This window comes from Sus scrofa, chromosome 1 (assembly GCF_054392235.1).
Source record: "Sus scrofa isolate SSC_HxYL_T2T_F1_AM1 chromosome 1, Sscrofa_HxYL_maternal_Yorkshire_Landrace_v2.0, whole genome shotgun sequence".
NCBI lineage: Eukaryota > Metazoa > Chordata > Mammalia > Artiodactyla > Suidae > Sus > Sus scrofa.
Window position 1 is genome coordinate 108,033,405 of NC_139383.1, and position 13,477 is coordinate 108,046,881.

Sequence of the window (13,477 nt, forward strand, 5' to 3'; positions counted from 1 at the left end):
ACTTGCATTTCAGAAGGAAGAAGAGAAACAGGCCACTGGTGGTCTGGTAACAGTGGTGGGCAGGTCTGTGGGCTTCAGCGGAAGTTTTGCCGGTGGTTTCTCGCAATCTTCTTGCAGACCCCCACATGGATGCTGCAGGCAGGCCAGACCATTGGGGATGAGATTCTTGCCACTTTTGATTTCCTGAAAGCCAGCACTGGTTTTCACTGAAGTTGGCTTCCCTAGTCCTTACGACTTTTGAATTTCTGGTATTAAATTGCTTTCTGTTTGAAATCAGGGCTTTTACTTTCTCTGACAGGTTTGGTAGGGAAAACAGAAGCCACTCTCTATAACTCAAGTATAAAGGGTTTTGTAAGGAAAAAAGAGGCTTATGCAACTGTTGGAAAGGCAAGATCAGAGAAGTTGTAACAGAAGACTCTCCTTAGCACCGAAGTGGGTGGTTCTCAAGAGCTCACTGAAGCGGCTGCAAATCTCAGGATCTCTGAGATGCCATCGACAACCCCTGCCACCTACAGCACCAAGTCAGGCAGGAGCTGCCTCTGGAGAATAATGGCTCCTTCTCTTCTGCCTTCTGAATCGCATGCAAGTGTGCCTCTCCTTGGCGACTCCAACTCAGAACTACACACAGAGGAGGAGGCAATGGCGATGCAGAGTTGAAAAGAGATAACTTCAGTACAAACACGGTTCTCATATTTGTTTGCACAGGACAATCAGGGATTGGATAGTCAACATTGTAAATTTTGTCTTCCATCCTCTGTGAACCAAATTTTTCTTAAGAGCCACATACAACTTTTAGCAATTTATGTTCTTTTGGCATACAAATCTGACTCTGCCCTCAAAGGTGAACTCTTGTCACAAAAAATCCCCAGATTAATAATATTTCCTTATTGCCTCTTGTGTCTTCTGAGAGTGAAAACTGTTATCAAAAATGTATGCAGTTTCCTGCTTTGTGGAGAATGACAGTTTTAGAATATGCATGGTCAGGATTACACTTTTAGGAATGGAAAGGGTCTTAAAAGTCACATAGTTGGATTTCCCAACCAATATTTGAAGCCTTACAATTGGAACAGCAAATAATTGCATATGTGTTCCTTACTTTCTGCTCCTGTTACCAGTGGTGGGCATTGTTAATGGATCTCAGCACTCCATGCTGTACCTGAACTCAGCCTTAGACTCCTTCTCCATTCACGGTGCTAGTTAGCTGGTACCGAAAGGAAGCGCCACATCCCAGATAGAACCTGTTTACACCCCTGTCAAGTGGCCATCAACCTATTACTTTATTTTATTTTATTTTTGTCTTTTTGCTATTTCTTGGGCCGCTCCTGCGTCATATGGAGGTTTCCAGGCTAGGGGTCAAATCGGAGCTGCAGTCTCTGGCCTACACCACAGCCACAGCAACGCGGGATCCGAGCTGCGTCTGCAACCTACACCACAGCTCACGGCAACGCCAGATCCTTAACCCACTGAGCAAGGGCAGGGACTGAACCCGCAACCTCATGGTTCCTAGTCAGATTCGTTAACCACTGCGCCACGACGGGAACTCCTCAACCTATTATTTTAATATCTCCGGTGAGAGTAAATGTACTACTTCCCAGAACTTGCCTATTCCATTTCTAAATACAGTTGACCCTTGAATAATAAGGATTTGAACTGCATGGATCCACTTATGCACTTTTCCAACAGTAGATAACCACAGTACTACATAATCCATGGTTGGCTGAATTCCTGAGTTCAGAGAAATTGTGGATACAGTGGTCTGACTGTAAGTTATATCTGGGTCTTCAACTGCGTAGAGCGTCTTAACCCATGCATTGGTCAAGTGTCAACTGTAGTTCCATTTCTTAGAAAGTGTGTCCTTATGTGGGACTGAAATGCAGGTACCTGTATATGGCTTCTACCCATGGTCCTGTTCCTGAGGCCACACATAATAAGTCCTAATCTGCTTTCATACATAATTCTTCCAGTCCTTGAAGACAAGTCTCTTCTGCTTGGCACCTGTGAATTCCCCTAATGAATCCCTATGTTCTTTCAGTTTGGGAGATTTTCTGAAAGTTTTCCACGTTGCCTTAAGGTGTGACACCCAGAGTTTGCTCCGAACTGTCATGACAGCCTCTATATACTAGCGGCATACTGACCCATGTGCACTGCTGAGTCGCACAACATTTGGCAAAGCAGAGCCAGGCATCTCACCATGACAGACTCAGTTAGCCAACGTCTGGAAGTTGTCCTAGAGACCATCTAGTCCAAGTCCAAATCCAGTTCCAATAACAATTCTTCCAATACTCGCAGACTAGTTCTCTTACTAGTCCTTCAGAACCTCTGAGTTCAGTGCAGACTCTGGCTATCTCCTAAAAGGCCTAAGAGCACTTCTCTGCCCATCAGACAACTTCTTGGATAAAGTCTGTCAGCATTTCCACCTTTCCGCCATGGTCCAAGTCAAACAAAAATCTAATTGATCCCTCTGCTTATAGTCTACTCTAAACACATCAGCCAGAGTGATCCTATTAAAATCAAAACCCCACCACGCCACTCCTCAAAATCTTGCACTGCACCTCCCCACACTTAGCATCTCTGTTCAGCTCCTGCTCCTCTGCCCTTGTCCTCACAGCTCTATCTGCTTTGCTCTTTTCATTTCCACAATATGATTGTTACCCTTTTGGCTTTGGACCTTTTTAGGAGATGTCCTTACTGCCTGGGACTCTCCCCTGAATCTGCATACCTAATTCCCCTAACCCCCTTTCCCCTAAAGGTTGTCTGGACCTGGATCTCTGGAATTCTACAACTTGTTCCCACCACATCCTCACTGATACCCCAAACACCCTTAACCTGTTTTATCATTTCCTTATTTTCCAGAGTATTTATCACATTCTAGTACACTAGATCATTTTGTTACTCATTATATTATGCTGATTGTTCATTGTCTGTTTCCTCCTGCTAGTGCAGGAGCACTGGAAGGGCAGGGATCTTTGCTCACTGTGCACCCAAGCACTTAGAGCAATAGCTGTTACAGAGCAGATGCTTGATAAAGATGCATTCAGTGCTGATCCTGATGGAATCTTGTGACAAGCTTTAACCTAACATCCGAGGTCCTTGGCATTGGTCATTGCCATCTTCTCCTGTACTTTTGCCCCCATTCTGCTTTGTGCTTCCTCTCTCCTGAACCAACCTCCTGCTGCTTCTCTCCCTCCGACAGCCCACACGGCCCTTTCAAACCCCATTTTACGGTTTTTATGAATCCCTACATTCTCAGTCCCTGTCCTGAATCGTCTCTTCTCACCACTTCAGTAACTGAAACCTGGATCTTACTCCTAGGCTTCTCCCCCACTTACTGTAGCGTCTGGCTCAGTCTTTCTTTCCATCCCATGGCTTATCATCCTGGCTGACTATGATGCCCATCCTTGGCTTCCAAGTCATTAACTGGTTCAGTCACATGGACTTTCATTCACATCTGTATCATTTCAGCCCCTCACTCATGGCTGAATCCAGGCCATGTTGTCATGGAAATCAGCTCCTTTTTAACATCATTGGTCTACATACACTGCTCTCTAATCACAATTTCCATTGCTTCTACTACACTGGTTCTTTGATCTCATCATATCCCCCTTCCCTTGACTTCTGCATTGTCTTTTCCTTACAGCCTCCTGACAGTTCCACTTCTTCCCTGACTTAGCTTAAACACAAAGATCCACCACTTCCTTTGAGTTGCCGGTCTACTCATCGTGGGGTTTTGTATGGGTTAACATGGTATAAATAAATTTGAAACAGTGAGAAAAAAGCCCAAAAGACCTCAGGGGTCTTACGTTATGTAAGAAAGGAAATAATACAAATTCTCCACACTTAAGGAATTGTCAGGAAGAGAGTAAAGTCAAAGCTGGAGGCTCTGGTGAACTGTAATCAGGTTTTCTGCTACTGCCACATGGTGGTGCCATTTTAGCTGATAAGTAAGAAACCCCTTCGCCTTTGCTCACCCTGTGTGAACCGCAGTTTACATACAGTGGAATTCTGGCAAGTGATTATGACTCATGTGCTGTTGCTCTACACAGTCTGTTGTTATAACTGAAAATATTTTTGTATTCTACAACGTTCATTAAGCAGCGGTTCTAGTGATAATGCCGAAAAACACAGCCTGCAAAACAGTAACTTTGGAGCAGAAACTTGTATCACACAGTGTGATACAACACTGTGAAGAAGGCTAAACATTCATGGTGACACCCTGTATGCTGTTAAACTTTAAAAAAAATTAGAGATAATGAAGGAAAAAAGTTAATAGAAGTATTAAAGTAAAAACAGGCGACACTACTGTACATTCATACATTCCCTGCAAATGTCCCCATTACGTCTTTTCCTATGGGAAAACTAGTCTTCAAGTATGACTCTTGTATCATGAGATCACTTCAAGAATATACCTAATGCAAATGCCTAATGTAATACACACAAGTCTAACTGCCTTCTCAAAGGACAAACATTTCCCCCACCTGTTTTGTGAAATGGTCCCCTTTTCTACAGCTATACCTAGGCATCCAGTAAATAGCGTGGTGATTACGAGCAGGCTCTCTGGAGCCAGACTGCCTTGGTGTGAATCTCCTTGTTCCCTCATTTTCTAATTGCACAGCTTTGGGTAAGCTACTTAGCCTCTCTGTGCACCAGGTTCCTCATCTGAAGGTTAAGATAACACTACTCACCCTTAAAGAACTGCTGTGAGGACTAACAGAGTTAATATATGTAAGACACTGATAATCCACCCCCCACCCCTGCAAAGCACCGAGTCCACATTTTGTAAGTATCAGCTCCTGTAGTGATCATCTCCACCACCTTCCCATCAGCCCCCGATGACACTTAGAAGACTGAATTTATTTCACTGGGTTGAAAAATAAGGTGCTCCTTTATTCACTCACAGGCTATGCAGTGGTAGGAAGACAGTCCTTCCCTTGTTATTTCTTCTGGAAAAATGTCAGAATCCTTCATTGCACTTTTGGGTGTCACTTCTATAGCGTAGGCCATATTCAGAGAGCCTTTTCTAGCGCAAGTGCAGGGTAAGTGGTATGAGTCTGAATAGAGCCTGCTCAGACGCCAATATTTACATCAGTGATACAACGGTACGTTTCTTTCACCAGTCTTACCTTCAGCCTGTCTTTGGGCAGCGCGACAACCCCTTGCTTGATGATTTCCAGGACCCGTTCCACTGACAGCTCAGCTCCAGCCTGTAGTAACCGTGAGCTAAAGAAGGTGATCACCTGGAATGTAAAGTGTTATTTTTTTAAACAAGTGGATGTAGGAGATGAATTCTCAGCAGATACCTTTCTCATATCATAGTCAAATGATCATTGTTCCATTTCTTAAGTGACCTGGCTTTTAATCCACTAGTTCTCCTAAATCAGTCCCCTCTACAAAGACTTTGATGACTGAATCAGAGCCAACTCCTGAATATTCAGGGTTGATTACCCACTGTTTGAATTAAGTAGGCTCCTGAATTCTGCTCTTTCTTGTGCTGCCTCACCTTGCATTTATATTTCATTTAGAGAGCAGCACCCAGGAAGAGAAAGCTAAAGCTTAAAATTTGTTAATATTGAGGCTTGATGGTGACCTCAAAAAAGGTCTTAAGAAAGGAATTTGAAGCTAATAGCTAAAATGATGTTTTAGGGTTATTGATTTAATTTATCCACTTAAGTCTTATCCCTGATCACCAGGGATAATTAACAGGAAGCTGTAATTTTTTTTTGTTTCATGTCACAGTACAGCCTGAACTATGTAGCAAGATGCTAACAGAGTAACATTCTGGAAATAATACCATCTCTTAACACTTGTCGTTAAAAACTAAAAGAATGTCACCATTTCTTAGGAAATCACTTAAAAACCATGATGTTAATAAATCAAGAAAACTATGGGTCACTTTTTATTCAAGAAATTATACTATACCCTATAGACAAGTTGTTATAATCAGACATGCAAAAATATAAAAATTTTCTGTCTTTTACAATGTTGAGTATTTCTATTTACATCATGTTTTCTATTTCGTAGGTAAAATGTTTTAAGTTACTAACAGTTGTTTCTTTCTTTTTTTTTTTTTTTTGTCCACACCTATGGCATGTGGAAATTTCCAGGCCAAGGATCAAACCAGTGCTGCAGCTGTGACCTGCACCACAGCTGAGGCAATGCCAGATCCTAAACCTGCTGTTCTGCAGGGGAATTTCCTTTCACAGCTGTTGCTGAACATTTTAACAAATTTTCTCCCAGGGTTACTCTCCTAAATATTAATTGCTCAAGTGGCCCCCAAGCTTTTCTCTTATAGTGGAAAGCACATAATATAATATAAATGCCACTGAAATGGACTTATTCTGGAAAGTAGAGACCCAGTGGGAGGCAGAACCCTAAAAAACTTGTGCCTTGAAACTCTATGGCAATGAGTGAAAACAAAGGCAGCAATGCCTGGCCACAGTGCTGTTGATTCCAAATAAATCATTTCTTTATCTCAGGCAGTTTGCTGGCACCAACTCCTTTGCAAGTTGCTTATTTTGTCCATGACAGGTTGGTTTTCAACATGTGCCTATGGGTCTTATTTTTCCCAAGTCAGATTTAAAGCTTTTTTGGGGAATTCTGGTATAAAATTTTGTTCACAGAGTTTAGACACAGCAGGTGCTGAAACTGATTTTTAAAAAATGTCTCCTTATTTTTAAATGGGCATTTTATATGTGTAAAATAAATAAGTTCAGCAACAATTTTTTTTGAATTTTGGTTTTACCTCAAGTTTTTGTGTTTTTAATCAATACACTGATGACCCTACTCAGTGAGATATCCAGAGAATTTACAAAGAAAATAGATGCTATCTTGTGTCTTAAAGAAAGATGCAATGTAATTTACATTTACATCATCATATTACATTCATTTACAGCAACTAAAATTCAATAAAAGAAAAAAAAATTTAAAAAGAAACGGGAGTTCCTCTTGTGGCACAGTGGTTAACGAATCCGACTAGGAACCATGAGGTTGAGGGTTCGGTCCCTGCCCTTGCTCAGTGGGTTAACGATCCGGCGTTGCCGTGAGCTGTGGTATAGGTTGCAGACACGGCTCGGATCCTGTGTTGCTGTGGCTCTGGCGTAGGCCAGTGGCTACAGCTCTGATTCGACCCTTAGCCTGGGAACCTCCATAAGCCGCGGGAGCGGCCCAAAGAAATAGCAAAAAATAAAAAAATAAAAAATAAAAAAAAAAAATAAAAAGAAACGGAGCTCTTGTTGTGGCACAGTGGTTAAGGAACCTGACTAGCATCCACTGAGGATGCGGGTTCAATCTTTGGCCTTGCTCAGTGGGTTAAGGATCCGGCATTGCCGTGAGCTGCTGTGGTGTAGGTCGCAGACGCAGCTTGGATCCCATGTTGCTGTGGTTGTGGCGAAAGCCAGCAGCTACAGCTCCCACTTGATCCCTAGCCTGGGAACCTCCAAATGCCTGTGGGTGCGGCTCTAAAAAGACAAAAGGCAAGAAAAGAAAGAGAGAACGATGGATGCAATGTAATTGAAGGACAAGACATAGATCAAACATGAATAATTAAATGGATTATTTATCCATTTATTTTTTTGCCAAACCCATGACATGTGGAAGTTCCCGGGATCCAACCCATGCCACAGCAGTGACAACACCAGATCCTTAACCCAGTGAGCCATCAGGGAACTCCGTGTATAATTAAATGGATTTAGTTAGACAGCATGGAAGTGTACACTACAAACTGCTCAAAGGCAGAGCCCTAGTTAAGAAACTTACTAACAATGTGACTTGTAAGAGCTCAACTTCTTCCAGATGTAGCCTCATGTAGTGGTTTAGAGCACTTACCAGGTGTCAGATTGCTTTGGTTTAAACCCCAAGCCTTCTTTATAAACTTAGGCAAGTTATTTTAACTTTTCCATGCCTGAGTTTCCTGATCTATAAATGAGGAAGAATATAGTGTCTGCCTCATAGGGTTATTCTTAGAATTAAGTAAGTTAATACTTGCTGAGTGCTAAGAACAATGCCTGAGACATGCTAAGTGCTCACAAAGTGTCAAATGCTATGATTATTATTAGGTCTATCGCAGTATCTTCATTTATAAAATGACAAAGTTGCCCTATCTACCACATAGGAGATAATACTAATACATGTAAAAGTTATCTGTTAAGGATGAAAGCCAGAAATGTACTACCCTACCAGCGTATCCAATCAGTAATATTTCTTTGTAGTTATATGTCTACATTCCTGATTTTATGCCTGATATGGGCGAAAAATTTATAACAACTGAGTTTGGTGGCAAAGGTCATCTCACCCAAACCAGTTAGGACTAGCAAGTGAAATCAATGGAAAGGAACTTTCAGGAGAGCCCGCTGGTTAAAACTAAATGACGAGGGACTTTCCTGGAGATCTAGTGGTTAGGACTCAGTGTTTTCACCACTGTGGCCTGGGTTCAATTCCTGGTCTGGGAACTGAGATCCCACATAAAGTGGCTGTGTGCCATGGCCAAAACAACAACAACAACAACACAAGCACCATTAGTTTAATACATTACTGAGGGTCAATGAACAACTCTTCTATTTTTACTTGATTAATTTATTAACGTATAAACTCCTCTCTTTCCAAAGAATTCACGTTTTATTATTTTCAGAAAAATTAAACTTAGTACCAGGTTGAGGAAGTTTTCATAGTTTTTTAGAAAATAATGGAAGAATGCTGAATTTTGACAAATGTTTTTCTTGCATGTATTGAGACGATTGTATGGTTTTTCTTCTGCAGTCTTAAGATTTGTCTAGTGTAATATAGTAAATTACACCAGTTAATTTTTAAATGTTGAGTCTGCCTTGAATTCCCAGGACACATGCCAATTGATCATGATGTGTTATTCATTTGATATACTGATAGATTTGGTTTGCTAATATTTCATTGAGGATTTTTTTTGCCTATGTCTGAGAGCAATATTGATCAGTAGTTTTCTATTTTTATAATGTTTTTGTCTAGTACTGGTATTAAGGTAATGTCCTCATAAAAAAAGTTGGGAAAATGTCCTTGTCTATTAATATCTGGAAGAATTCTACTGAAATAGTATTATTTTCATCTTAAAAGTCTGGCAGAATTCAAGGGTAATTAAAACGCTATCTAGGCCTGGAATTTCCTTTGTTGAAAAAATTTTATGTGCTAATTCAATATCTATTAAAGATATAAAACTATTTAGATTATCTTTATGAGTAAGCTTTGAAAGTCTGTGTCCTTTAAGAAATTTGACTATTTTACCTAAATTGTCAAACTTATTGCCAGAAGCTTATTCACAATACTCCTTTATTATCCTCTCAATGTCCCCTCTATTGTCCCTGATATTGGACAATATCTAATAAAAGCAAAAAAAAAAAAAAATTTTTTTTACAGGCTATACTCCATTTATAATTTTTTTTTTTTCTTTCTAGGGCTACACTTGTGACATATGGAGGTTCCCAGGCTAGGGGTCTAATCCGAGCTACAGCTGCCAGCCACAGCCACAGCCACACCAGATCTGAGCCTTGTCTGCAACATACACCACAGCTCACAGTAATGCTGGATCCTTAACCCACTGAGCAAGGCCAGGGATCGAACCTGCAATCTCATGGTTACTAGTCAGATTTGTTTCCCCTGGCCACTATGCCAACTCCCCACTTATAATTATTATAAAATATTTGCTATATTTTCTGTACTATACAATATATCCTTATAGTTTATATTTTGTACTTCTTAATCCCCTATGCCTAACTTGCCCCTCCCCACTTCCCTCTCCCTACTGGTAACCATTAGAGTGTATTCTCTATATCTGTGAGTCTATTTCTGTTTTGCTATATTTATTTATTTTATTTCACTAAGCATAATACCTTCTAGGTCCATTCATGGTGCTGCAAATGGCAAAATTTCACTCTTATACACACTTAGGTTGCTTTCATATCTTGGCAATTATACATAATGCTGCTATGTACACTGGGATGCATGTATCTTTTTAAATTCATGTTTTTTTTTCCCATATACCTAAGAATGGAATTACTGGGTCATACGATAGTTCTATTCTTAGTTTTTTGAGGAACATCCAGACTGTTTTCCACAATGGCTGCACCAATCTACATTCCCACCAAGAGTGTGCAAGAGTTCCCTTTTCTTCACATCCTCACCAACATTTGTTATTTGTGGTCTATTTGATGGCAGCCACTCTGATAAACCATTGTGGTTTTGGTTTTTTATTCTTTTGTGGGTTTTTTTGTTTGTTTGTTTGTTTGCTTGTTTGCTTTTTAGGGCTGCACCTGCAGCATATGGAAGTTCCCAGGCTAGGAGTCGAATCAGAGCTACAGCTGCTGGCCTATGCCACAGCCACAGCAACATGGGATTCGAGCTGCATCTGTAATCTATGTCATAGCTCATGGCAATTCCAAATCCTTAACCCACTGAGCAAGGCCAGGGATCAAACCCACATCCTTGTGGATCCTAGTCTGGTTCATTACTGGTGAGCCATGACAAGAACTCCTCATTGTGGTTTTGATTTGCATTTCTCTGATGATTAGTCATTGGTGAGCATCTTCACGTGCCTGTTGGTATATCATCTTTGGAAGAATGTCTATTCAGGTATTCTGCTCATTTTTAAATTTTTTTTTGACATTGAGCTATATGAACTGTTTATATATTTTTGGATATTAATACCTTATCATTCATATCATTTGCAAATATTTTCTCCCATTCAGTAGGTTACCTTTTCCTTTAGTCTGTGGTTGCTTGCCAGATCCTTAGTTCACTAAGCCATGAGGGAACTCCAGTCTATGGTTTCTTTAGCTGTGCAAAGTTTTTTAAATTTAATTAGATCCCACTTGTTTATTTTTGCTTTGGTTTCCTTTGGCTTAGGAGACAGATCCAAAAAAATTGCTATGATTTATTCTGTGAATGTTCTATGTTTTCTTTTGGGAGTTTTATGGATTCTGATCTTATATTTAAGTCTTTAACCCATTTTGAGTTAATTTTTGTATATACTGTGAGGAAATATACAAATGTCATTATTTTACATATACAATCCAGTTTTCCCAGAACCACTTACTGAAGAGACTGTCTTTTCTCCATTGCATATTCTTGTCTCCTTTGTTATAAATTAAATGACCATAAGCTCTTGGGTTTATTTCTAGGCTCTCTATTCTGTTCCACTGATCTAGTAATCTATGTGTCTGTTTTCATGCTGATACCAAACTGCTTTGATTAGTGTAGCTTTGTAGTATAGTCCCAAGTCAGGGAGAAGAATACTTCCAGTTCTGGTCTTCTTTCTTAAGACTGTTTTAGCCATTTGGGATCTTTTGTGTTTCCATACAAATTTTAGAATTATTTGTTCTAGTTCTGTGAAAAATGCCATTGTTGTTTTGACAGAGATTGTACTGAATATGTAGACTGCCTTGAGTACTATGACATTTCAACAATATTAATTCTTCTAATTTACAAACATGGCATATCTTTCCATCTGTTTGTGTTATCTTCAGTTTCTTTCATCAATGTTTTAGAATATTCTGAGTACAAATCCTTTACCTCCTCAGTTAGGTTTATCCCTATTATTATTATTATTATTATTATTATTATGAGGGCTGCACCTGCAGCATATGGAGGTTCTTAGGCTAGGGGTTGAATTGGAGCTGCAGCTGCCAGTCTACACCACAGCCACACAGGATCCAAGCCGTGTCTGAGACCTACCCACAGCTCACCGCAACCCACTGAGTGCAGCTCCTTACCCCACTGAGGTAGGCCAGGGATTGAACCCACATCCTCGTGGTTACTAGTTGAGTTCATTACCACTGAGCCACAATGGAAACTTCTAATTTTATTATTTTTGATGCTATGATAAATGAGATTGTTTTCTTTTTTTTTTTTTATTACTCAGTGAATTTTATTACATTTATAGTTGTACAATGATCATCACAACCCAATTTGGGATCGTTTTCTTAATTTCTCCTTCTGATAGTTCACTGTCAGTGTATAGAAACAGCAATGCAACAGATGTCTTTATATTAATTTTATATCTTGCAACTTTGCTAAACTCTTTTAATAGTGATCATTTTTTTTTGGTGGCATCTTTAAGATTTCCTATGTATAGCGAAAGTTTTATTTCTTGCTTTCCAATTTGGATTCCTTTTTATTTTTTATTTTTATTTTTTGTCTTTTTGCCATTTCTTGGGCTGCTCCCGTGGCATATGGAGGTTCCCAGGCTAGGGGTCCAATCGGAGCTGTAGCCGCCAGCCTACGCCAGAGCCACAGCAACACGGGATCCAAGCTGCATCTGTGACCTATACCACAGCTCACGGCAACGGTGGATCACTAACCCACTGAGCAAGACCAGGGATTGAACGTGAAACCTCATGGTTCTTAGTCGGATTTGTTAACCACTGCGCCACTATGGGAACTCCTGGATTCCTTTTAATTCTTTTTCTTATCTGATTGCTGTGGTTAGGACTTCCAGTACTATGTTGAATAAAAGTGGGGAGGGTGGGCATCCTTGTCTTGGTTCTGATTTTAAAGGAAATGCTTTCATCTTCTCACTGTTGAGTATGATGTTAGCTATAGGTCTGTCATATATGGCCTTTATTACATTGAGGTATATTCCCTCCATATCTAACTGTGGAGAGTTTATAAAAGGATGTTGAATTTGTCAAAAGTTTTCTGCATCTATTAAGATGATCACATGATTTTTATTCTCCAATTTGTTAATGTGGTATTATCACAGTAATTTTGTACATACTGAACAATCCTTGCAACAATCCAACTTGATCATGGTGTATGATCCTTTTAACATATTGCTGAATTCAGTTTGGTAATATTTTGTTGAGGATTTTTTTCACCTATGTTCATCAGTGATACTGGCCTATAGTTTTCTTTTTTGTTTTTTGGTTTTTTTGTTTTGTTTTGTTTTTGTCTTTTTGCCATTTCTTGGGCTGCTCCTGCGTCATATGGAGGTTCCCAGGCTAGGGGTCTAATCGGAGCTGTAGCCACCGGCCTACGCAGAGCCACAGCAACTCGGGATCCGAGCCACGTCTGCAACCTACACCATGGCTCACAGCAATGCCAGATCGTTAACCCACTGAGCAAGGGCAGGGACCGAACCCTCAACCTCATGGTTCCTAGTCGGATTCGTTAACCACTGCGCCACGACGGGAACTCCTAGTTTTCTTTTTTTTGTGTGTGTGGTGTCTGTGTTTGGTTTTGGTATCAGGGTGATGCTGCCTCAAAGAATGAGTCCAGAAATGTTCCTTCTTCTAGATGTTAATTCTCTAGATGTTTGGTAGAATTCACCTATGAAGCCATCTGGTCCTGGATTTTTATTTGTTGAGAGTTTTTAAATTACTCATTCAATTTCATTACTGGTAATTGGTCTATTCTTATTTTCTATTTCTTCCCAGTTCAATCTTGGGAAATTATACATTTCTAGGAATTTTTCCCTTTCTTCCAGGTTTCCTATTTTATTGGCATACAGCTATTTGTGGTA

The 13,477-nt window shown here is 40.1% G+C and overlaps 1 protein-coding gene across 7 annotated transcripts in view; it reads right to left on the reverse strand.

Moving 5' to 3' along the window:
* The window catches only part of DYM (dymeclin), a 381,717-nt gene that overhangs the window by 60,826 nt on the left and 307,414 nt on the right, over positions 1 to 13,477 (reverse strand). For all 7 annotated transcript variants that reach the window (XM_021092955.2, XM_021092922.2, XM_021092933.2 and 4 more), the window contains one exon: positions 5,121 to 5,234. In XM_021092955.2, the coding sequence (XP_020948614.1) occupies positions 5,121 to 5,234 (114 nt within the window). The remainder of the gene's footprint in view (positions 1 to 5,120; positions 5,235 to 13,477) is intronic.